The following is a 27,245-nucleotide window of genomic DNA, read 5'->3' on the forward strand; positions in this document are numbered from 1 at the left end:
GTTTATCCATTCTTTAAACTGTTATTTAATATGATCATCAACCTGCTACCCTTTACTTGGTATTCGCTTTTTGATTGCATAAATGGCTAACCTTTTTCAATATTTGATTCATTGTTCATTCATTCATGTCTTGACCCATCTATCTTTTATCCTATTTATTCACACATCCTTATATACATCTATCCTGTAATATTTTTGGACATACCCAAAAAAAAAACAGTTCATCCTTCATACTGTGCATCCACACTTACATAAACTGACCACCCTTTAACCTATTCACCCAAAGAACAATCCATGTAACCATACATTACAATGTTAAGCTATGTATCCTCCAACGCATGCTTTATTTGACCTGTTCTCCCATCCATCCATCCATTTGTCCATTATTTAATCACTGCACACATCTATTCATCCACCCATCCATTGTTCAGCCATCTAGCTATTACAATATCTATCATTTAACCTGAATATCCTGCCATCCTTCAATCTGTATCACAAGTGATCAGTCTTTCTAGACATTATTCATTTCATTGTGAGATCCCTGCCTCAAACGCCCCCAAATTCTACAGGTAGCCGTCTGTTCACCTAAACTATTGCAGTTTTACATCAAACCTCCTTCACAATCTCTTCGACCACGTTTTATTCTTACACCCAAATCTCTGTGTCCCTTTACCTCACGACTTCAAGCCCCCACAATTAGTCTAATAATTTTAAAAAATAGTTTTCTGTCCATTTTACATTATAAATGTGGCCCGATTCCGCCTTTTGTTTTGCAAATAACAATCTAAACAATCACAGTTGTAGTACCAGTCACCTTTGGATACATACATCTGGAAACACAAACCTACCATCATCATGAGGACTTGGGATTCCCTCATCACAGCAAATGTGCTCAACACTGCAGAGAGCACCAGGATGGTACTTAGACATATCCCACTGGGAAGCACTGTAGGGAAATGGAGAAACAAGTGATTAGCATGTTATAGCAGCACTGATTACAAAGCAGGCCTGTAAGAAGAACTTGGAGCATTTTAATAGTGCTGAGCTTGCCCCGATTTGAACTCGTCAAAGCTCTGCAGAGGCTAACATTCACATTAGCACCAAATGAGGGTTGTGGGGGCCAACCAATCAGGTTGCTTGGATCACAGGCTGAATCCCATGATCCAAGCCTGTGTTCCGAACAGTTGCTTCGCTGCCCCGCCATCGTCCCCCCACACTCCCCTCCCTCTAGTCAAAGTTTCTTCCCCTTCCCGTTTCCCCTACGCTACTCACCTTATTCTTTGTTCCGCCGCTGCTCCAAAACAAAAGGTTGCTATGGAAATGGAAGAGGGGCTCCGCATGGGTGTCCAGTCAAATGGTCGAAAATAAAAGATAGAATGACCATTTGATTAACAGTCAAATGGTCGGAAAAAAAAAGGTCGAATTTTTTATTTATTTATTTATTTATAGATATATTTTTTAGTTTTGGTTGGTTAAAAAATATTTTTAATAAAGAAAACAGGGATTTGGGGGGGAAAATCGACCATTTTTTTCGACCATTTGACTGTCGATCAAATGGCATTCGATCCTTTGGTTTTCGACCAAATGACTGGTAACCCTCCACATGGAGGCCTGCCTTTTGTCTCCATAGCGGCCATCTTAAGTCAGTATTTTGCCTCGCGGCGTCCCATTCATTCATACAAAATACATTGCTACCAGCACCCGAGATTTCCGGTTTGGAAACCCAGAGCGCTAATAGCAATAACGCCCGATCCAGCCCCCCAGATCGGGTGTTATTGCTTAAGTAAGTACCTCACAGACATAGAGGTTCTATTGGGAGTGCCTATACAATACTTGTAGCACATCATCTGATTCCTTCTACATCGGGGGGCTGTTAAACCTTCTCCAATGGCCTATCCATCATTTCCCCTCTAGTTGTTGCACCCATGTTAAGATAGCAGGAATTAAAGTCATGTTTTTTCCAATGAACACACTCTAGTTGAGCTTCAGCAACACAGTATTAAACCATTTGCAAGAAAGAGACAGGCCAAAAGTCTCCTTCAAGATAGTTTAGCTCGTCCATAGGTAACTAAGGATGAGCAGAAGGCTTAACCCGGCCATGGGTGCTGGGGGATGCAAGGTGGATTCACAATTGAAACAAAGTTTATAAATCAGGAGTATACGATTCAAGCAAGAGAATATCAAATCTCTTAGTACATAAAAATCAACAAATAGAGTTGGATTGAAAACTAGAGAAAATACATAAAAATATTCATCAATATGTGTAAATAAAGTAAATCATAGGGGACTGTAATATAAGAAGTAGTAGCAGTAGTAACAATAAAACAGCTGATTGGAAAACATACCAAAAAAAATCATGACGCAAGATGAAATAAGTGAATCAAATATGAAAAAATAAAAACCTGAAAAGCACAAACAATAAAATGGAACAAATAAATTCAACATAAATAGTTAACAAAATAATCCCAACAGTCAGAGACAAAAGTACATCTATTGATCTACAGCCTAGAACATTCTTTTCAATCTGTCTACATGCAAGTCCATAGGAAACTAGAAAACTCTAAGAAATCTTCTAGGTTTTCTACTCAATCTTATGAATGGAATCATGATCACAAGTCAGATTGATGCACAGGGGATCTTGCACATGTATGGGATGGGGACCTTAATAGGGTAAACATGGGTTATTTATCCCATGCTTTAGATCCAAAATCATAATTTGGTGCCATTTTAAAAACAAGTAGGCCCTCATTACGACCCTGGCGGAAATCGAAAAACGATGGCGGAAATGCAATACCGCCATCGAATAGCGCTCGGTGTGACTATGACCCGTCACCGTAAAGTACGATGCCATTAGCGACACCGTAGTGAACGCCAACGCTAACTGCACCAAGTACGCGCGCGCGCGCCATGCCAAACCGTAATTAGCACCATGGCGCAAGGGTACGCGAATTCCGACCCTAGCGGACATGTACTTAACGCCATCAAGCACGGCGGAAAGTACCATACCGCCATGGTGAGAAGTACGGCATCGCGAATCAACCGTAAACGGCCCCACTGAGTGCCTGTACACCGCTCCCTGGCCACATAGTACAACTCCCCGTAGGTGCAACGAAGTCACAATGCAACCAGTGAAGTGTACAAGTCACCCATGCATGCCAACGAACAAAAGAATCACAAGAGGGGCCAATGGGAGCTGCAGGGCACAGATGGCACGAATACAGAAGCTATACCAATGGACATGACCCCAGTCTCCCACCAAGAAACGCACGCAAACACAGGCACCTGTGACCAGCAATATTCCGATAATCACATCATTCCACCAATCCACCTGGCTGACCGGCATCTGTTACACAAAACCTAATCCCCCGCCCCTGAGCATGACATCATCCAAACAGTCATATTGGCAGCCCTCACCCCTGACCTCACTGGGCTTCGTAGGCAAACGCGCCCAGCACAGTACCACGCAACTATACTCCGAAGCTGGAACCCAATGCAGATCTCCTCACAATACATCGCTCCCCAAATAGGAATATGCCACATCACTTGCAAAGAAGAACGCTACACGGCCCATATCAGAATAGAAATTTAATGCACAACAAATTCACCAAGCCCATACAGCCATTAGGCCATGAACTCCAAAACACATTTCACCATTGTGGGCTGCATCCGCAAGAAATGACCAGCTACTTCTTGTGTGACGCCCTGTTCCTTCATGGTACACAGGGGCTACATTCTCGTACGAAAAGGCAACATGGAAGCGCCTAGAACCGCAGGGCCGTCCCAATAGGGAGGCACTAGTCCAGCTGAAAGGCCGAAATGTTGCTCCGAGCCACTAGTACTGCGTAAGGGCATGTGGCCCATTGGCGATCGTCCCATAAAATCGTAATGCTGCTCCACTGATTAACACGAAGCAGCAGGTGTCGGGAGTAAAACCCATCTGCAGGAGTGGCATACAGATGGCAGTGGCAAAAGGGGAGGAGATACCTGTCAACCAAAAGAAAAGAAAAAGAAAAGAATGGCCATCAGAACTACATTCGAACAACTCACTTCAATGATCACACTAGATCCACAGCCATATGCATGCTAGCCCACTCCAAAGGATCATCACCCCCCCAAAACCACTTGCGACTCATAACTATCCATATCGAGGTGAAAACACCATCACAAACGAGTGTACCTGTGCATGCGTCTGTGAAAACAGAATCCATCAGATGGGATTGGTAACGTGCATGGACACAAGTGTCTGAAGGCGCGTCGAGACAGGGAGGGCTCAACAAGGCCAGATAGACGATGGTCCCACTATGGCAGCCCTGCATCACATAGCGCAGGGGAGGCGGACAGATTCCAAGAAGCCCTGTACATGGCAAACACCGTATCAAATCATCTGCCCATGCATCCATTCATCATTCCCTCATCCCGTAATGATAACGCCTGTTTCCATACTCACATAACATGTGAGAATTCCATTGAGTCTGTGCGTTATGCAGCCTGCAAAATCCACTGTGCCCCAGCCCGTAATTCCAGTGTTGTGAAGTAACATGTATTTGGGAACGTCCGGCCTCATCATCCACTTCGCTATTGCGCATCCCAAACTATTCATATCAAACATTGCATCCTCGCCATGGCCCCTGTCCCAAGGACACTGAACAATAGAACGTTATATTTGCAGTCAGACCTGTGGGCATCTCCTCGCCGCTAGCTGAAGACCGAAAGCGCCGCCCTTCGAATTCCTCATTTGCAACATGACGTCGAAAAGGCATCTGTGGCCGCTTGAAATCACAAATTAATCCATCTAGTGCGGCTGTGTGTGAAAATGGCAACTGCCTTCACTCACAAATGGGAGGCCCCGCCCGTCGGTGAACCTCGGTACAGTGATGCATGAGGGTCCACCGTTACTCGAGTACTACGTTCCACTGACCCTTCACAAGTCTGTTCGCGACTGCAAAGAATGCATGTGAAACAATGGGACCATAGCCGAATGAACATATCAACCAATGTTACACGGCCATCGGGTACTAATACATGACTGTAATAGCAAGATGCCATTCCTCGAATTGCAGCGTTGTGTGCGGGACGTGCTCGCCCAAAGGGGAGAGCAGCTTGCACAGGTGGAATGAATCACCACAGGTGGAGGCCATACAGCCTGAAAACACATAAATTGCACGCCCAGTCTCCTCCCACAACCACTCCGAAATGCTACCGGCAGGACTCGCGATGTTGGCCCTGGGGGACCTGATAGCACTGCAAGTACTCCAACTCCAAGAAGAAGACGAACACCAACTACAACCGGCCGCACGGAGGAGACGCAGGAGGAGGAGGAGGGCAAGGCAGGGCCAGCAAGGGCTGCCAGCACAGCCACTACCACCACGCAGGCAGCCCGCAATCCCACGCCTCCGAGCACATCCGTTCAACCTCACTGATGAGCAGATCCACACCCTCTACCGTTTGGACCGGGACACCATAGCCGCCATTGTGGACATGACACAGGCTGACCTTGTCAGCATGATAGATAGCCCAACCGCCATCCCACCCCTACTGAAGGTGGTGTCTGTACTCCACTTCCTGGCCACAGGCACCTACCAGCACACAGTCGGACAGTTGCATGGCATTTCTCAGCCACTGTTCTCACGGACACTATTGCAAGTGCTCGATGCCCTCCTGCAGCACGCAGACGACTACATCTCTCTACCACGCTCGGAGCAGGAAATTACCAACACAAAAGTGGGATTCCATGCACTTGGCGGCATACCGGGTTGCATTGGTGCCATCGACTGCACCCATGTGGAATTGGTCGTCCCACATGCCATGGAGGCCCAGTACCGCAACCGAAAACAATTTCATTCACTGAATGTACAAATGGTGTGTGACTCCAACAGGATCATTACACATTGTTGTGCCCGATTCCCTGGATCAACCCATGATTCTATGGTCTTGAGGAACTCTACAATACCACGCTACATGGAGCGACACGCAGGGAACAGATCCTGGCTACTCGGTGAGTCTCATTTCATGCATGATGATGTGGGGTATGTGATGCGGCAATGACCTGGCAGGAAGGGGGGGGGGTGCGTACGTAGCAATGGCATTCCACATAATTCGTTTATCGTCCACATACAGGTGATGCCGGATATCCACTGAAGAGATGGCTCCTCACACCAGTCCGGAACCCACGGGACCAGCATGAGGAGGACTACAACCATGCCCACTCACGTACCCGTGTAGTCATTGAACAGGCATTCGGCCTACTGAAGACTCGTTTCCGGTGCCTCAGCAGGTCTGGCGGGGCACTCCTGTACCGCCATGAGAAGGTTGCAAAGATGGTGATGGCATGTGTCATGCTCCACAACATGTGCGTACGTAGAAATGTGGCCATGCCCCCTGACGCAGAACTGCAAGCACCTGAAGATGGTCATGATGAGGGTGGGGATGTGGCAGCACCTCAAGGAGTCTGCGAGGCACAGGAGGGCCGTGAAATTCGTCAGCATCTCATAGATGCATGGCTTCTAGCACTCACGCCTGGTGGCTGATACATGGACACGGGACTCGTGGCACTGTGTGTGTCTGGTACATGCACAATATGGACTGTACGCCTATGATGGCCTAGTACACAAAGATCATTGTCCACACATCTCATTGTTTGATCGTGCATTGTTTATGGCATATGTGATATCATGTTGAACACCCTATCGACCCGCCACCCAAGTGAGCCCAACACACCCCCTCCACCCTCCTACCTCCCCCCCGAACACCAGTGTCCAAAGATGCTCATTGTCAGTGGGCAGTCGCTATTGCAAGCCCCCTCTGCGGGTATCAGGGGCACCCCTGCCTGTGGAGCGCAGGTTCCTCCCAGATCTACGTTGGGGGCTGCCCTGGACGGAACTTGCAACGGATGATGTCTCTGCCTGCTCACGTCCATGCATGTCCCTAAGGGTTTGTGAGAGCTCAGTGAGCACACGGCGCACTGCGGCAAGTTCGGCACATACGTCTTTGGACGTCGCATGCAGTTCCCCCCTCAGGCTCTCGGTGCTTCTCTCCATTTGGACTCTCAGGCTCTCGGTGCTACTCTCCATTTGGACTCTCAGGCTCTCGGTGCTACTCTCCATTTGGACTCTCAGGCTCTCGGTGCTACTCTCCATTTGTGCCCTAAGTGTCTCAGTTGATGTTTCTATGTCTGCCTTAGTGCCCCCACATCCATCGGCATGGTCCTTGAGGAGCGTGGCCAGTTGCTGCTGTTGCACGATTAACTGGTCGAGGGACTGTTGCCTCTGCTGGGCCATGGCCATTTGCGGTGGTGTCACAGAGGGGCTGTTCGCCTCATGTTGCCCTGCCACAGGGCTTGTGGGGGATGGCCAGTCGTCGTCTTGTGGGTGCCCCTGCGTGGTATCCTCATGGTGTACGGGATGGAATAGACAGGGGGATTGGGACAGGTCATGGATGGATCTGACTTCGACATCCCCGTCTTCTGTGTCGGAGCATGCTGCCATTAATGGGGTGTCACCTATGGTGCTGCTGCCACCAGAGGCAGTACCTTCTGTGGCATCCATTGGGGGGACCTGTGGTGGTGCTGTTGTGGGCATGCTGGCTGCTGGGGTGCCTGTTGATGTTCCCTCCTGTGTGCTGCCACTTGATATGTGCTGCTGCCGTGTCTTGATGCGTGCAGCTGAGGTGGAGGGTCTTTGGCCGTCGGTCTTGGCCCTCTTTGCAGGTGTGCTGGTAGGGGTGTCCTGGAGCTCGTCGTTTGGATCGGACCCTGTGGTGGAGTAAAGGAGGGCGAGCGTTATTAATGGGTCTGTGGGAATTGGAATGGCAATGTATCACATGCATTGGGGTGGTACCTGAGGGTGATTTGGGTCGGGGCCTTGGAGGTGCTTTCATTTGTGTGTGGAGTGAGGGTGCAGTTGTTTGGCAGCCTGCAGTTAGGGTGTGCCTGCTGCACGTGTAGTGGGTGTTTTTGGGGTTTTTAATTATTTATGTATTTATTGTGGTTTTAAAGTGCGCTATCAGGCCAATGTGTGTGGACGTTCTCCTGGCCATGTGTTGCTGTTGCGCTATGTGGACACATGTGAGTCACATGATTGGACATTGTGGATTTGGCATGGTTTTATTTGGGCCACCTACCTGATTCTCCGGATGTCTGCACTCCTTTCTCCATCCCTCCGACTCCCTCTATGCTCTCCATTCCAATGGTGGAGGCACAGATTTCTTCCCAGGGGGTCAACTTGATGGGTGATTCCGATCCTCCCCCGGTGGCTGTGGCAATGTTGCGGTTGGCAGAAAGTATGCTACGGACGCGTAGCCGCAGGTCGTCCCACCGCTTCCTGCATTGCTGTGGGTTGCGGGGTGCGGTCCCCACCGCACTTACCCGCTGTGCCACCAGGGCCCATATGGCCTTCTTGTTCGCAAGTGCCGTCCTGGTCATTTGCGTGGAGAAGACGGCGGCGGCATTATCCTGGAGGGTCTCTGTGAGTACGGTGAGTTCCTCACGGGAGAAGTGGACCTGCCGCTTGCGGTCGCACGCTTTCTTCGCTGCTTTTCCCATTTTTCTTGGTTTCACTAGGGTGGATGACGGGTTGGGATGTGTCTCAGGGTGGTGTTTTTAGTGGTTGTGTGTATTTTGTGGTTTTATAGGTGTACGGGGTGTTGTTTCCCGTTCCGGGCCCATGTTTTTACTTCCGTTTCCGTATATTTACGGTCGCCGTACTTTCCGGTTGGCGCTCACTGCGGTGTCCGCTATGATGGGTGGCGGTATTGCACCTAGGGCGCCGTACGGCGGTGGTGTGGGCCGTTTTGGGGTCATTTCCGCCATCGCGGACTTTGCACTTCCGCCATGGCGTGGTGCTCGTGCCCGATGGGTCGGAATGGGCCGCACTTTGCTCCATCGTGCAATGGCGGAAACGCTATTTACGCTGTGGCGGTCCGGTCAGTCACTTTCCGCAAGGGTCGTAATGAGGGCCGTAGTCTTTAAAAGAACCAATTTTTACTATTACTACCATATACATGATGAGACCCTATGTGCTTTGAAATGGACTTGGCATAACTTAATACTAATTAGCTCTCAGGGCAATGGCGCAAGTCAATGGAGGCTAGGAAGGCGGGCTTCCACTAATGGTATAAGCCGTGTTCCATTCCTCCCTGGCTGGTTACCATGCTCCACAGCCTCCAATGTTTTGTAACCGTTGCTGGCCCCTGACCCCTCCCACTCGCCCTGCTGTGCCCCCAAAGCAGAATGCCTCTACCTTCCTCTTACCCCCTCTCATTACCCCTCCTTACTGTACCAGCTCTCTACCACTCCTACACCTCGCTCCGTCCATTCCCTTGCTGAGTCAATAATGTTTTTCTGTTTTCCCGACAGCAAATTAATGTTGGTAGGGTTTTTTAGGGTCAGTCAGCACGTGTGTGATGCGGGAAGCTGATCTCCTACATACATATTTAAAAAATGAATGCGTACACACCAGACGTGGGCTGGCGTGCTATTAACATTGACCACCTCGCCCACAAATGCTGGAGTTACCACTGTGGTCCGCCCCAGTCCCTTGTGGTTAGTGCTACCTTAGAAGCATGCATTGATGTGATGGTGGTATAGGCGGCTTTTGGTGTCAGGAAAACAGGTGGTTCTTGTCGGGCCGGTTTTCTCATTGATTCAAGGTTAGTGGGAACTGGTGAACATCTTCAGTGCAGGGGCAATAATATATCCAACAAATTAACATGACCAACTAAGCGCATAGAGGCAACCCTAGGTAACGTATGGAGTGCCAGGTGGGTGGGTTTTCCCCAATGCATTTCTTACAATAATAATGAGAAAGAAGAAGAAGAAGAAGGAGAAGAAGAAGAAGAAGAAGAAGAAGAAGAAGAAGAAGAAGATGAAGAAGAAGAAGAATGAATAGTTCATTTTGCAGAGCAATTGTGAACAATGAGGTAAGAAGCTATACATTTTACAAGTGATTCTGTAGGATAAAACATGAAAATATAAAAAATACACCAGATTCTAATCTACCAACTGTACACAGGAGCATTTTACAACATGCCGATGATGCATGCAGTCACAAAATATGTCAGCATAGTCACTGTAAAATGTTCACGATAGTGCATCGACAACGTATGCCAGTATTTCCACTGAAAACTAATTTTATGATGCTTTGCCCACAATTTATACCAGCATTGCCGCTTTAGAGCTTTTTCCTAATGATTGTGCTTACAATATATTCCAGCACCCTACTGCAAAACTCTTTCCTGAAGCCTGTGCTCAGAATATATGCCAACATTCACACTTTAAAACACTTTCATGAAGTTGATGACCACAGTAGACATCATTGCCAATGCAAAACTATGATAATGCTGCTCTACAATGTCTCAACATTCCTACCATAAAACATGCATGTTGCTGTGCCCTCAATATATGCTAGCAGGCTCACTATCAAATACTTTATTGATTCTGTGCCCAAAGTATATACTAGAATTGCCAACGTAAAGCACTGTCATAATGTCTGTTCTGAAAATACATGTCAGCATTCCCAATGCAAAACACTATCCTTTGGCTGGAGCCTAGAGTTTACTTCAACATACTCACTGTAAAACATGTGTGATTTTGCAGGTGCACTCACAGTATATGTTAGAATTTCCACTGTAAAACCCTTCATAATGCTACACTCAAAACATATGTCACCATCCTCACTTCCATGATGCAGTTCCCACAATATTTGCTAGTATTCCAACTGTAAACCTCTTTCGTGCTGCTGTGTTCACAATGTATTTCTCTCCCTCTCCTCCACCTCTGGCTGACCCTCTTCCCGACACTGTCCTTTCAAAACTCCACTTTGCTATCTCTACTTCTCCTGTCCCCCTCCCTAACCTGGGTATCACTGATCAGGCCCTGGCCTAGCTGGCCTCCTTTCTCTCCAACTGACCCTCCCAGGTCCAACTTGGGTCCTTCCTTTCCTCTATATCACTCTCGACGTGTGGTGTTGCCCAGGGGTCTAACCTCTCTCCCTGGCTTTTCAAACAATACCTGGAATCCCTCGCCCACCGCATTGCTGCTCTCTGGTCAAATTTTCAGTGATATGCAGATGACACTCAGCCATTTTCAGCCTCCCCTCGGCCACCTCTTCTTCCTCTCTCAGAACTCTCTAAGAACCTCGGGTCATCTTCGACTGCACGGTTTCTTATTCTCCACACATCTCTGACATCTCTAAGAAGTCGAACTACAAACTGCACCTCCTCAGAGGTATTCTACCTTTCCTCTCCTTCCCCCAGAAGCTCACTGTCTCTAGAGCTCTGGTTCTCTATAGGCTGGACTACTGCAACAGCCTCTTTCTAAATCTGCCTGCTTCTACTGTCTGCCCTCTGCAACTCATCCAGAACAGGACTGCAAGACTTGTCCTTGGCCTCAAGCCCAGGGATCGTACCTCTCCAGACCTGAAATCTCTTCATTGGCTCCCAGTGGCTGCAAGGATTAAGTTTAAGACCCTTTGCATTGTCTAAAAGGCCTTCTGGGGCGTGGGTCTGCAATACCTCCAACTCTCTCTATGTAAATACCTTCCTACTCAAGCTCTTTGCTCCTCCACCTACAACTCCCTCAGGGTCAGTCACTTCTCCAAGCAATGAGTTGGGGGTAGATCTCTTTCTTCGGCTGGGGCCTCCCAGTGGAACAGCCTACCTGCCTTTCTGAAGCTTGAGGAGAACCATCTTTGGTTCCAGAAGCACCTCAAGACCTTCCTCTTCGCTTCTACTCTTGCTCTTCCTCTCCCCTGCTGATCTCTCTCTGCTTTGGCACTGGGTACCTGCCTACCCTCTGCTTTTGGGCCCTGATCCCTGCCCACCGAGCTACATATCTGCACTGCCTCCTGGCAACCCTTGCACTTGGGTCTGTATCTGCAACCCTACAGTCCCCTTCCTGCACTTATTAGACACCCGTTGTCTGCGCCTTATTCTTGCACTTGCCACCTGCTGATCGCACTACCTGTTGTTTTGATCAGCACTTTCCACTCCTCCCCTGCCCCTTGCCCCGTCCCCCTTCCCTCTCCCATGCACTTCCGCGTTCTCAATGTCACTGGGCCTAGTAAGATCGCTGTTTTGTCCTCCCTTGTACCCCTCCCTTGCCTCGTCATGCCCTGAAACACTTGTGCATGGACGCAATATAAATAAAATATCATTTCATATCATATCATGCCAGCTTTCCCACTTTAAATCTGTTGATGATGCAGCGCCCGCAACATACGCTAGCATTCCCATTGAAAATCACGTCTTGATGTGGTCTGCCTCCATCCCAGCCAAACAAATACCTGCATGCATTCTACTATTCACCCTCAATCATTTAAACACATGCACACTCATTCAAATTCTTGCGCAACCACATACACACTACATAACATTCAAAGCATTCATTCATGCACACATTCAATTTCTTTATAGAAAAGGAACTTTCCATGCAGTGATCTGCGTCTGCCTCCTCTCCTGTCCCAGGGGGTAGGTTTCCGGAATCCTGGTACAGGCTGCCTTGAGGCATAACTAGTAACAAGCAAAGTACTGACAAGTACTGTTTGCTGTGGATTGTACTCCTTGTTGGACTCGCGCTCAAAGGGCTCTTGGAACTATTCGTCTGCATAGCGGCTGCGGTGCTCTGTGACTGTTTGAGCCTCGGGAGGACGTCTAATCCCGCAACACCCAGCCTGCCTGACTTTGTCCCCCCGGCAAGAAGAGGCCGCATATGCGAGGGAGGCCCCGCCTACCCTTCACGTGAGACGCCCCCTTCAGCCTGCATTTAAACTTCCTTCCCGGCGCACCATCGCCGCGCACCAAGCAAAGTACTGACAAGTACTGTTTGCTGTTTGCGGGTCGCCGGGTGCCTCGTTATAATTTCTTGAGTGGCTGCTCCCTGTGAGCAAAGGGGGCCATTGTTGATTATTGTTGATTATTTATTTTTATTATTTTGAACTTCTTGGTACATGGTGGCATTTCTTGTTATTTTTTTTATTTTTTTATTATTTTTTTCTTCTTTTTCCTTATTATTTTTCTAATCAGAACTGTGCTGTTCTCAGCGCGTAAGATGTCATCTGCCTCCTCCTGCTATTTAAGTTCATACTACAGGGGTAGTAACAATAAGTGATATCCGTGTGAAGTGAGTAATTGTTATATTTATTTATTTGTTTATTATCTCATTTGTTTATTTAATATATATATATTTTTTATTGCACTAAGCCCCGGCTGAATGACACATTATACTTTGACTACTAGAATGCCATCTATTTCAGAGATACGGGCAAAGCTGGATGCTCAAGGTTGTGATCACACAGCAAAAAAAGCACCCCTGCAGAGTCGCTTGACGACATTATTACCAAGTGCTGGTCGCATAACTTCTAAACGTTCAGCTTCAGTATCTGATGACATTAGACTCTGCACAAGTGAGAGTGTAGTTCTTGAGAGAGAGGGAAATGTTGACCATGTGTTGCATACAAACCAGTCTGTCCCTTTGGTGGCAAGCATACTTGTTCAGCCGCCTTGTAGCATGAGCTCTGACTCCCTACAATCAATGGCCCCTGTTCTTACTCATGTTGAAAGCAGCTCGAATGGTGCCCTAACAGATACCACGATGATGGCCGCGTGTCTTTCCGAAGACACGCGTCCCTTATCGTATGGTCTACCGGGTGATAAGATGCCACAACCTGTATTATGGTCTGTTCTGGCCCAACAAAAATTGAGGCAAGCTCATGCGCACTTTACAATGATAGGGGAAATTGAAGAGGAGGATATTGAGCTCCTGAACCTCACCGAGGAAGAATCTAACGAAGTGTTATATATTTGCTCGAACTCCGGTGATTTAATTCATCTGGAAGCAGGCAACAAAAGTTGCTCTAGTGCAAATATTGAAGCCTTATCACCGGTGATGTCCGAAGGTGAAAAACAAGTAGTGTTGCCATCAATTTCACCCTCAAATAATGCAAACCCACCATTGAATCTACTGACGAATCCGTCTCATTTATAGCCCCCACGCCGAGACAACCACGTTTTGATCAGGGTCCCCAGGGCTCTGACTTCTTTTTTAACCCCATTTATAAAGATAGGAGTTCTTTTCCGGAGGCTCCAGCTTTGAATAATACCCTAGCGGCCATGAATACAGCTCTATTGGCCGTTGTGCAATTATATGAGGTTCTAGACCTGAAAGTCATCAAACAGACCGCCTATATTGAACAATTACTTTTAATAAACTCAAAGATTGAGTCGCAATTTAAGGTGGTCTCACAAGTCCCTAAGCTGAATAGTGACAAACTTGCACAATTTGCTTCCACGCAAACATCTGAGATTGACTATAATTCTGTCTTGTCCTTGCAGGCGTCTATCGTGCCGAATAAGCACGGTCTATTGGCTGGAGAGGGAAGCTTAAACATCGCGGGGGAGGCCAACTTAATGGTTACTTCCCCTAACGTGCCAGAGTCTTTAGCCCCTGCCTTAACAGTGGCCCCATCTGGTCCTATAATTGTCGCTATTCCAGCGGCTCCGGTACAATCAAAGAAAGATCAGCCTACTCAAGTTCCAGCTCCTTCCAATATATTTGAAGTATTTAGCACAGTAACTTCTAAATCCAGTAATTTACGTGCAAGCAAAAAATGAAAAGTGCTAGTGGCTAAATCTCAGACAACCAGCACAAAGCTGCCCATTGGAACTAAATGGATAATTTTAATGGATTCTCAAATAGATCAATCATGTGCTATTGCTTCTAATTCGAGCCCCCACGCTCAGGTTGTATAACAGGGGGTTGTTCCAGCACTGCAACACAAACCATTAGATGATTTGGTGCAGCTAGCGACAAGCATTGAAAACCAGCAAGCATCCCAGATAAACTTGCCAGAGGCAACACAACCTATGTCCTCTGCTGTGACTGCGACAGCCATAATCGAGCCTCAGGAACAAGAATCCATTGCTCAGAGCATGCCGGCGTTGGCAGTGATTCAGAAACAAATTCAAAGCTCTATTGAACATTATTTAAATTTTCAGCCAAGTCAGTCATCACAGACGGCAATGGTTGAGCAATGCAGCCTACGCCAACCAATGATCGCAGTTTATCATACCACAGCCCAGAACTCCATATCCAACACAGTGCAAAACACAAAAATGAATAATTTCACAGAACAATCTGCATTAAATACTGAAGCCCTTCAGGAAATCGACTGCCCTACAAACAATTTACAAGAAGAGATTAGGGCCTCGGTCGAGGCGTATATGGCCCTGAATTTCAGAGCTAATCCGGCTGAAAACCAGAATCAAAACTCATCACAAATGCTTCCGGCCCCAATTCTAAATCCGGTGCCAGTCTCACGACAAGAGATTCGGGATGAAATCAAAGCGTCTATTGAAGCCTATGTCCAGCAGTCAGAGGCCTCTAACCAAACTGTCACGACGGAAAAAGGGTTTCCTTCATTGAGGCCCTTACTAAAGGGTCCCCAAACAGCATCTTCTAGTCATCAAGAGAGGTGGCCCCGGTCTCCAGCAAGATTGTCAACCCAGATAAGAGATCGATCTGTCCAGAATAAGGACAAGCCAGACCAGATTTACCATCGTTTTATCATCAAGTGCCGAGACATGCCATTTAAAACATATGATTTGAACCGATCCAGTGTACTTAATATCTGCGTGGAAATTCCGGCATTATCTGCTATATCATCGGTGGATATTGAACAGATTGAATTTACAAATCACAATGACTTGTCCTCGGCCTGGTTATACATCCGGTCATTCTTGGTGGCAGAGACCTTTTGGCAGTCTAGAATGTCCTTGTTTGATTTGGGGTTCAGTTTAACACAAGTAATCTTGGCTGATCCTCCTATGTTACAAGGTCATATGTCCAGGATTTTCACATCGACTTGTCATAGTCTACCCCAACAAGGATTATCAGATCAAGTAAGGCCTGCTTAACTATGCATAGATACGAATGCCTTAAGTGTGATCGCCTGGAACACTAGAGGGCACCGTCACCTTAATTCCATTTCCACCGGAGAACTGATTGACATTGATATTATTGCCCTCCAGGAAACCTGGCTTTTATTACCTCCTATCTGGGACTCACATATGATTTTGTTTACACCGGCAGAAAAAGGTTGTTTGGGCAGACCCAAAGGAGGCTTACTATTAGCGGTCAAAAAAACTAGTGGTTTCCATCTGAACCTTTGTCAGTCTCCTTCACCATCCTTTCAAGTGGTTAAATTATCTAACAGTTATCAAATATTAGCAGTAGTAAATATTTACTGGTGCTCTAACACGTTAAAGTCTGTGGATTTCTTTGATCAGTTTGTGAAAATATTAGATTTCTTGATCCTAGAGGTCGGATTGATGTATATTATCATATTAGGTGATCTTAATCTTCACCTCATTCCAGATAGGGATGGGGAATTAACAGAGGATGAGATTACCTGGTCTACAATTATGGCAGAGCGTAATTTTCTTATGATAAATGGCAATGTGGGGGGTGATACCCCCGCTCAAGCATCTTGGCAAAGAGGCACCCAGCATGCCATAATAGACTATGCATACATCAATGCAAATGCATTCAATTGCGTGCAAAAGTTGGAGGTGATACAAACTGACCTAAGTGACCATAACAAACTGAAATTATCGTTGCAGATCAGAAACCCACAATCAATGTTGATGATGAATGCAAATATATCAGATGTGGTTGTTAATAACGGGGGCAATAGATTGAAATGGAATCAAGAAAAACTACAAAGTTTGGACCAAAATCTTGGAAAAATGTATCAAAGCCTGGGCGGGGTGGAAAAAAATTATACACTTGCCATGCAGATGTTTAAACGAATTGATAGTGGTAACGGATTAATCAAGCAACAACATATTCATTTCTTTGATTCAGATATCAAGTGTAAAAAAGCTGGGCTAAGACGAGTAATTTGGCAATGAATGAAGTCGAATAATACAGACTATGCAAGTACAATTAGATCATTAAAGCAGCAATATAAAAAATGGTTGAAAATGAGAAGAGCCCAGCAATATGAATTGGATGGTGCAGCCATGCTGAAGCAACTTGTAACTAAATCTACAGCTGGCATTTGGGCATTGCTTAACCACACCTCTGTTAACCTCCAAAGCATTACCCAGACGAATTCGATATTGACTGACACATGGCAGTTGTATTTTCAAAATGTGTATCTGTCACCTTTTCATGACATCCAACTAAGGCTCCACTTGGATACAGTAGCTGGCAGGTTTCCATTTGACATTGATGACATAAAAGTATGCATCGCAAAACTTAGCACTTCCCGAGCAGTAGGTCCTGATGGCCTCCATAATGCTATGCTTAAAATGTATGTCGACCAGTGGACAAGCATTTTATATTGTATTTTTGCTCAAGTCTTTAAATCTGGCTTAATTCCCGAGACTTGGAAAAAGTCCATCATCCTCCCAATTTTTAAAAAGGGTGATCGGGAGGATCCCAGGTCTTATAGACCAATAGCATTATTGGACTGCCCGGGTAAACTGTTTGCCAGGTTGCTACTAAATGTCTTCAACAATTGGCTAAATGATAAGAATCTCCGAGATCCATTCCAGACAGGGTTCCTGCAGGGTATAGGCACTACAATTAATATCATTACTCTGTCAAGCATTATTCAGAATGCCTATCAACGCAAACAGACCCTCTACTTTGTATTCATTGATTTTAAAATGGCTTTTGATGCTGTCCCCAGAGAGCTTCTATATAAAAAACTGTCTGAGGTTAACTGCCCATGGGGAATTCTGAAATGGATCGTTCAATTGCATACAGACACTACGATCCAGGTGAGATTGACAAAAGGTGGACTATTAACTGACCCTGTTGTGACCGCCAGAGGCCTAAAACAGGGTTGTTTGCTGGCTTCGGCTTTGTTTAATTTCTTTATTTCAGACGATTATCAATCCTTTGCTAAATTGATCACTGACTCTCCTAAAATCATGGGGGTGCAAATCCAGTGGCTATTATATGCTGATGATATGGTATTAATGTCACACACCCCCAAAGGTTTACGGAATTTACTGGGTGCCTTGGATCAATATACTAAAGCAAATGGTATAACTATTAACATTGCCAAGACAAATATAATTCAATTTGGCACAAGGAAACAAAGTCTAGCTCGGCTTTTATGGCCATTGCAAAATTCTCAAGTTTCTGTTACCAATACTTATGTATACGTTGGCATGATTATATCCAATCAACGTGCGCATGACCAATATAATAAACAAGGGCTGCATAAATTGCAAATGTGTATCTCCCAAGCCCACATTATCAAGGCCAGATACTGCAAATTTTCTATCTTACCGATAATTACTTATTTTAAACTAAAGGTTGTTCCTGTTATTCTGTATGGTGCAGAGACCCAGAAAACAATGTCCTATCCTTATTGGGCCTCGAGAGAAGGCCGCTTCTGGAGGCAAATGTTAAATTTGCCCATTTCCCAACCTCTCCCACTTTTGAGGTATGAACTGGGCCTAATTTCAGTATATGGGATTTACAAATGGAAATTATGTGTACTTTATCGTAAATGCCTATTGAATCAATTGACAAAAGGAATTACTAACATAATTTCCACTTATTTACTGAGCTCGCTGGATAACTTTCCAAAAGTTTGGCGTTCAAAAATTCAGTCCATCTTAGAAAAGGCCCAAGTAGATGAAATCTTGTTAATCGAGAATCCAAATAGAGCCAAAACAAAAATCTGTGAAGCCGACTGGATACTCACTCGTATGGCTTGTGCCAATTATAAAAACTTTCGGCATACCCGTTTGAACTGAAACGTTACAATAAGGTGGCAAATTATATGGTGAGGTCACCCAGTTCGAGTCAGCGTGATGGTTTTATGAGATTTAGGCTGAACCTATGGATGACAAATGATGTGCTGAATAGACGTAGCAATGATGGTATTGTTTTGAATTGTCGATTCTGTAAGCAGTATGCAGAAACTCTTAAACATTTATGTTCTGAATGTGAAGAATTGCTATTAGTCCGTTGTGTTCACTTTAAGCATCTATTTACGGAATTTCATGTCTTGACATCAGAGAAATTATGGGATTTGTTATTTCACACTAAAAGAAAGGCAATGAGATATGCCATTGTAAATTACCTTTGTCAATTGAAATTAGCAAGGTATGTAATGTTAAAATGAATGTATAGAGCCTAGCTCAATTATTGAGGAGGTTACCTGAACAAAACAAAAACATGTCTTGATGATTGTAATTTTGATCTTAATTTTTGTAATATTAATGAGTTTCTTATCCTCTCTTCATTTTAAAATTGCCATTTTATTTTGTATGTACTTTTAAAGTTGAAAGGTCTCGGGTTTTCGTGACCAAAACAACTAATAATAAAAAAAAATAAAAAAAGAATAACTAGTAACACATGTGTGGGGGCTAGCTGGGATCTGAACCTGGTTGTCAAGCAATCTGTGACCTGCAGAGAGCAGAGCCTCTGTAACACCATTCAACTTGCTCTCCAGCCCTAATTTAATTGTATAGTTTTTGATTAAATCAAGCTCAGAATTAGAGGACAGGAATAAACACAGGGACGTTGAGTCCAAGGAGTGAAGCCAGCCTCCACCCTCCGTTGCCTCCAGCAGTGGGATGCTACTGACATTGTTTGCTGAATCAGTGAGTGTCATCTCTTAAATACATCTAATTTGCATTGACGAGTTGCGAGTGGTCGACTGGAGGTGCCCAGTGTGAGGAAGAAATAACATTTTGAGTTCATTAACTTATCAAAAACTCTAGAAGAGGCTCTTGCTCTTATACAAAAAAGCCCCTCACAGCTCTCCAATGAGGTAGCACTCACAAGTGAGCTTGCAAACCTCTCCCTACCTCTGCCTGCACTCAGACGTTTCACACTGATGACCAATTCCCCCTCAACACAGCTCTCGACTGTTGAGATTACATGGCTTTCCTCAGCTTAGGTTTTACAGTACAGTACTCCCAAAAGAGAGCTTTCAAAGCTCTCCAGGAGTTGAGCTCCTACAAATCTGTCAAAGTTGAGCTTTTGGAGCTCTTGCCAAGATCAATTTCGATAGATCACAAATTAGTGAGTTCTCACTGCTCTCTTCTAGACTAGGCTCTCACGGTTCCCCCGCCAGAACTTTCACACTACTCCACAGTTTAACTCTCAAAGACCTTCTGAAGACAATAGCCTATAGCTATTGCCCACATCTGGTGACCCCACTCAGCACACACACCTTCCCAGTGATGGAGCCAGCCTCATAATTGTGTGGAGGCTTGGGGATAGTTTTAAAAAGTCCATCATGATTTGGGCCATGAGTGATCACCCAATACCTTCCTTATTCCCCTCCAGGTGCCTTTGCTTTGTGCACTGTAACCTCAGTAACCCTCAGTAACATAAACTCGCAAAATGACCGGAGACAAATTGAAGACAAAAAGGAAGCATGGAGATCAGTGCTGCTACTTGTGCTGGGAATCAAACAGAGCTTCTTTGAGACAATATAAGGTGGATACAGGTTCATGCATAGCAAACAAATGTGTTAGTATCGCACCATGAACTTGATCTATGGCCTTCATGTTACACATAAATCACTACAGTATGTTCATTAACCTATTGGCAGGTCTTATCGGGTTTACACGCACAGACACAAACACACACACACACATACACACACACACACACACACACACATGCACACTGCACATATAAACACACTTTCCTCTGTGACCAGCAGGCTGAATGCTGTTTTCTTCGAGAGTGCTTTCCTATGCCACTAGCCCGTTACTTCCATCTTCCAACCCAGTTTTGAGGATATCTACCTTCACAAACAGATACCAATCATTGGGAGGTGTGAGACATCTAAAAGCCGAGCAGAGTTAAATATTTTGTTTTATCATCAGGGTTATATTGATATGGCAAGCCTGCCTATCTGCGCTGTGGAGTGAGCTCATTGAACAGCGCTGCCTCTGCTTGCAATTCCTCAATTTCAGAAGGCTTATATATATATATATAAACCAGACAGGTGTGCAAATGTACAAGGAACTCTGCTCCATATATTGAACTGCAGCCCTCTGGTGGCTTTGAGAGTGAGTTTTGCAAGATCATTCTGTCTCCAATCCCTCGTCCAGTTGTGTTCATGCTCAAGGCTCCCCTGTAAAGTTTACACCCATTTCTTTAAAAAAGGCTAGTCTGACCTGGCCCCTTCTCCTGAGCGCTGCCGGTATCCCTCTTGCCCCTGCATTCAAATGTTGCTAGAAGTGATTAAACAGCAATTATGACCTTCACCCATTTATGAGTAAACAATGATCCGCAATCACTTGTGCTAATGGAAAGGTGTTGTGTCTCAGCCTGGTCTGTTCCTTTGTCACCTTGGAAGTACCTAGACCAGCTGTTAATATGCTTGTCAAAAGAGCAAAATGCTCATATTGAGAAACAAGCGTGTGAAGGGGCTTAACATTTAGAAGAGCCAAAGCACATATCCAAATCCCTTTGATATATTAACTAGATAGAAAGGCCCTAAATGCGCATTCTCATTAGAGAATTGCTTTATGTCACTGCCACTAGCCAAACCAAATTGAAAATGCTTTAAAAGGAAACATTTCATAGGACTAGTCCTATGTTTTGCAGAAAAAAAGGCAATTTAATCACTACTACCTGATAGTTTATTTTTGTATTCCTTGTTAAAGCGGACTCATTTTCTGGCTCTGGTTGCTTTCATTGTCTGATTGCTCCGAATAGGTGTAGGGTGTTGTCTCTCTGCGTGGTCTGGGGAGGTGGGAGGCCATGCAGGGATTTATGTTTAGTAGGGATGGGCAAGCAGAATTTCAGGTAGGGAATTTGTGTTGTTTGGGTGGGAGGTGGAATGCAATGCATGGTATTTATGTTAGGGGTTGGCAGGCCCCAAAGAGGAAGTTTGTGGGGCTGTTGGGGAGGCAGGATGCCAGTAATGGAGGCTTGCACTGTATGCTGCCAGAGTGTCAGCAATGATGTCTTTGGTTTCAAGACCTACATGCTCATTTTGCCCATTCAGCCCATGTTTGCCACTTGGAGCCAAGCCCCACTCTAAGGCTCGGCCCTGACTTGGCCCATCCCAGTAATTCTCGGGCTCTCCCAACTCTACATCCTACAAATTCCACCAACAGAGCATAGCACACACTGTCCCACTTTGGAACTGGAGAGATTACCCAACATAAATTCCTTTAGAGACCTGTTAGGTGGGGGCATATTACTCTGCCTGACATAACCGAGCCCTGCTAGTCTCCACTACCTATTGTGAATTCTTAATGTTTCTCCATGGGCATCGCCCATAGGAACAAATGCTACTCACTTTCCACTTATCCTCATCACTCCTTCTCGCCAATACACAAACATATGCACCTTATCATTCTTAATAAAATATCAGATCATTCTAAACTCAGGACCCAAGTCCTTAAAAAAGAAAAGGTGGGACTATGACATAGGCAATGGGAAGTGACATGACAGGAACTGAATATATCCTAAAGTGAAATATCCACATTTCTTTCAGTTTGTCTTTTCCAGCTGAAGAAAGTGCACATTGCATGTAAACATTCGCCAAACGAAAAGATGTTCCTGTATTGTTGTTGGCTAGGTATAAAAGGTGAGCACCTTTGATGTCTAAGAATCTGTAACAGAACATGTCCTAAAGAGCAGATTACAATATAAGAAATTTTACAGCTGTGTGATAGCAATTTGTCTGGTTTTATGGCTAAGTGTCTGGTATTCAAATGAGAATGACAAAGTATTCGGCAAGAGCTTAAAAGCAAGAAACTATTCTGCCAGAGCCGCATGGCTTTTTTTCAGCCCGGAATTCGGCCAAATACTTACTCGAAGGCGAAGTTCGGTACACCCCTACTACATATACGCACACTCACACACACACACAGACCAACATACACTTGCCATACACTCCCGCAATGACTCTTCCGGGTCTCACTGTACCTGTCAGCTCCTGCGTGCCCTCGTTTGCATCAAAGGGCTGACAGTTCAATTTAGAAAGACCTATCTGTGAGGTTTATCTTTTTATTTTTTTCGGTATACTGCAAACTCCATTTTCACTTAATATTATTCATTTTGTAGCTATCCTATCTGACGATCTTGGGCTTTTGCCACATTTTACTGTTGCGTTTTTCAGAGGGGCCAACCACTCATACTTCCTGTGTTCACCCCCCTTATGCCTTCCAAGCCTCTACTTAAGGACTCAACGGCAGTTCCAGGCATACAGCATTGAGTAGGTTGCTGGTCATGGGACCAGGCCCTGCTACTCAGTTGCTTTGCCCACCTTCAGTTTTCACACCTTCCAAGCCTCTACTTAGGGACTCTAGGCCAGCTCCAGGCAGGCAGCATTGAGTAGGCTGTCGGTCACATGACCAGGCCCTGCCAATGAGTTGCCTCGCCCTCCTCCAGTTTTTGTGCATTCCAAGCCTTTACCTAAGGACTCTAGGCAAGCTTCAGGCAGACAGATTTGAGTAGGCTGCTGGTCACGTGACCGACCCTACTACTCAATTTCTCCACCCAACTACTTTTCTCGTGCCTTCCAAGCCTCTACTCAAGGACTCTAGGCCAGCTACAGGCAGACAGATTTGAGTAGGCTGTCGGTCACGCAACTAGGCCCTGTCACTCAGTTGCTCTGCCCATTTCCAGTTTTCCACTACTTAAGGACTCTAGGCCAGCTCCAGGCAGACAGCATGAGTAGGCTGCTGGTCACGTGACCAGGCCCAGGCACTCAGTTGCTCCGCCCACTACCTATTTAATCAGTCCTCCTTAGGCGTCCTCATTGCTGGTGTCCTCAGCAGAGGACCTCACCTGTTTGTGCCTGTCCACCTCATCTACAGACCACCTGACAGGAGTGACTCTTTCATTGCAGAGATCTCCAACGTACTCTCCTCTGCCAAATTAGCACATTATAGTAATGTCTTTCTTGGTGATTTTAATGTCCCAGAGTCACAGGCTGATAACCATACTCGAAGCAAGCTTTTCGCACTGACCACTTCCATGGACCTTAAGCAAATTGTCCTCTCCCCCACGCACAACAAAGGAACACCCTAATCTTCACATCATCCCCCTGCATCACCCGTGCAGACCCAATCACACTTGACTGGTCTGACCACATCGCCATTCCATTATCAGTCACCCACTCAACTATGGCTCACAAAGGTCAGGCTAAACACCCCCTCGCGCAACGCCGCTCATTCAAACCCTTTCCGGTCAATGAGCTGGAAGCAAACTTTTTTTTTTTTTCTTTTTATTAACATAGTTTAATATAAACTTTTTGTTCTAACACAGATCCTTACACATATCCTTATGCAATCCTTATGCCTAACCCTCGGCCCACATATCTTATCAAACATTTTTTCAAACATTTAGGGCATCAATAAAGTTGATCACTGCACAGGTCAAGATAATAGAACTTCCACTCAGTATTCGAAACCACCACTCATCCATGTTCTCGTTTAGTGGTGCGCACTTCATAAGGTGTATAGATCTTAAGGAATGGAGTTTAGGGCAGGCAGTTATCAAATGTTTTACTGTCTCCATTTCATTTTGGCAGAATCTACACAAATTATCACTTGTCTCTGCGTCTTTTCTTATAAATAATACTTCTCTTGTTCTTAGAGCATTCAACCGAAGTCTGAGAAATCGATCACGATGGTGCCTTGATGGGAATTGAGTGAGATATCCTGGCAGTTCATTCAGTTTGTTTGCTGTTGGTCCTAGTTTCGGGGCAGTTGTTAATCCTTCTAGTTTATCCATGTTACATGCCCAGGACCATTCTTTTAGTTTCTTTTTTGCTAGTTGTGGCCACTTTATTAGCATTTCATTGCTTATATTGGCAGCCGACATGATGTTGTTTGCCTTTTTTAGCCATTTCGCAAAAACACCCCCTGCATGTTTTGACTCTGTCACCTCCAAAATTTTGTACGGTGGTTCTTTCTTTGTAATTAGCATCTTACGCATTAATGCCAGTGCTTTCCAGATGATAGTTGTATATAAGTCGTCAAGTGCTAACTCGTGCCTTATAACCTTTATGGAGACGCATTTTGGTAGTCTTAAGACACGTTTCCAGAAATGGCCTTCTAATTTTGCCCAAAGTGAATGGTCTAGGTTCCAGCCAGCCTCTGCTCCATAAGTGATTGACGGAATCACTTTTTGGAGATAGAATAGCCGGAGCGGAGCGAGGGAGAACTTACCGAAGAGATAATGGAACGGAGCTCCTTGGACTGCCAAAGTGGTCATCCGGAACTCAACATCTTGGACCCAGTTCCGCTCACAAATTGATGGACTGAACATGATTCCTAGATATCTCATTTCAGTAACTTCTTCTAAGATCATGTTTCCAAGTCTCCACTTAAAGGAACTTGACCTTGTGCCACTTTTTGATCCTATCTTCATGATTTTTGTTTTTGATGTATTTATTTTTAAGTGATTTTGATTCATGTAGGCTTGTAGCTTTTGCAAGAGACGCTGGAGGCCAATCTGCGTGTTATCAACTAGCACGATATCGTCCGCATATATCATGCAGTTTATGTGAGAACCATTTATCTTTGGGGGGAAACAGCGGACATTACACAAAGCAGCCGGAATATCAGCGATGAACAGCTTAAATAGACATGCAGCTATCGGGCACCCTTGCTTCACACCTCTTTGTGTCCTCATTTTGTTCGACAAGAGTCCTGCTTCATTTAGCCTTATTTGTATTGTGGTTGAAGTGTGTAATGCAATTATTGGCTCCAATAAATCCTGAGGACAATTCCATTTTTTTAGTTTGTCCCATAGCAATTTCCGATCTATGCAATCAAAAGCTTGATGAAGATCAATGAAAGCTATAAACAACTTCGTTTTACTCGCCAGAGCTGTCAGTTTCAGGATGTTAAGGAGCGTCAGGTTGTTCTCAGTACCAACACCCTTGGTAAACCCAGTTTGTCTGCAGTCCACAATTTTAGCTGAAATAGCCCACTTTGTTATTTTTTTTTGTAGGAAGTTAGCGAACACTTTACCAATGGTGTCCAACAGGTCGATAGGGCGGCAGTTTGCTGGATTTGCCCGATCACCCTTCTTGAATATCGGTACGATGATGGCAGATGTCCAAGTTATGGGGATTTTCTTCGATGTTGCTATCTTTGTAAATAATTTTGCAATAAAGTCCGCCCATTCAGATTTATTTTGTTTATGCATCACATTCGAGATGCCATCGGGACCTGCTGCGCGTGAATTATTCAGGGAATTGATTGCAAGGAGTATATCATCGACAGAGTCAATACAGTCCCAGTTTCCTGTCGATGCTTTGTCTTTTTTTGCTTCGCATTCAACCTCACCTGCAAATACTTTTGTGAAATGCTGGTTCCACTCAGCTTCCGATACCACATTGGGCATCTTGGTTGCTTGATTATTTGAGCAGCTATTTAGTATGTGCCATATTTCTCTACATTTGTTGGATTTCATCAGGCCTAGCATTTGTTCACCACGTTCCTGATCACGCTGATACCTGTATGCTTTAACCCAGTTGCGGTAAACCTGCCTCTTTTTTTTTATCATATCGATATTCTTTGTGCCTCCTTGTGATTTCAGTTTACGTATCTCACTTTGAAGCGTCTTTTTTTTTTCATTTACCCTCATACTCCAGCCATGCAGATGCTGCTTCTTGGTGTTTTTCTTCCATAATGGGGCGCCAGTTTGCTGGGGCAAAAACGACACATAATCCACTTTATTGTAAGTGGAGATCATGTCATTATCCATGACCTTTGATAGCTTAATTATTTGTTGAGGAGATAGTCGCAGCCTGCTTTTTCCATTATTTACTTCGAGGGCTTGTCCGCTGGTCTGCAATTCTGGATTGTTGCTTATGTTCAAGCCCATCACCAATATTTCGTGGTCACTTTTTATTGTCCTGATTACATTCATTTTTCTAATTGTATTCCAGGAATGTTTGGACACCCAAATGTAATCTAGTACCTTTGCGTGTCCCATATTATGCCAAGTAGTATTTGGTGGTATGTCTCCATCAATTTGCCCATTTACCATGACACAATCGTAGGTCTTCATGATGTTGTCCCAGTGCTTACGTCTATCATGATGTAGGGATTCCATCTCTCCCTTACTAAGCAATTTGTTACCTTTTATGTCGAACCAAGTTAGGTTCATGTCGCCAACTATAATGATCATGATGTTGCTTCTGGCCTGCAAATTTTTATCTAGGATTGTGGTTACCGCAGTTATGAAATTCTTCAATGTTATCATCACTGGGTTCCAATATACATTTAATAATAAG

The 27,245-nt window shown here is 45.0% G+C and overlaps 1 protein-coding gene across 3 annotated transcripts in view; it reads right to left on the reverse strand.

Moving 5' to 3' along the window:
- TSPAN32 (tetraspanin 32) overlaps positions 1-27,245 on the reverse strand; it is an 882,228-nt gene that overhangs the window by 721,257 nt on the left and 133,726 nt on the right. For all 3 annotated transcript variants that reach the window (XM_069623936.1, XM_069623937.1, XM_069623938.1), the window contains exon 3: positions 849-946. In XM_069623936.1, the coding sequence (XP_069480037.1) occupies positions 849-946 (98 nt within the window). The remainder of the gene's footprint in view (positions 1-848; positions 947-27,245) is intronic.

This window comes from Ambystoma mexicanum, chromosome 11 (genome assembly GCF_040938575.1).
Source record: "Ambystoma mexicanum isolate Mex_15411 chromosome 11, UKY_AmexF1_1, whole genome shotgun sequence".
Taxonomy (NCBI): Eukaryota; Metazoa; Chordata; class Amphibia; order Caudata; family Ambystomatidae; genus Ambystoma; species Ambystoma mexicanum.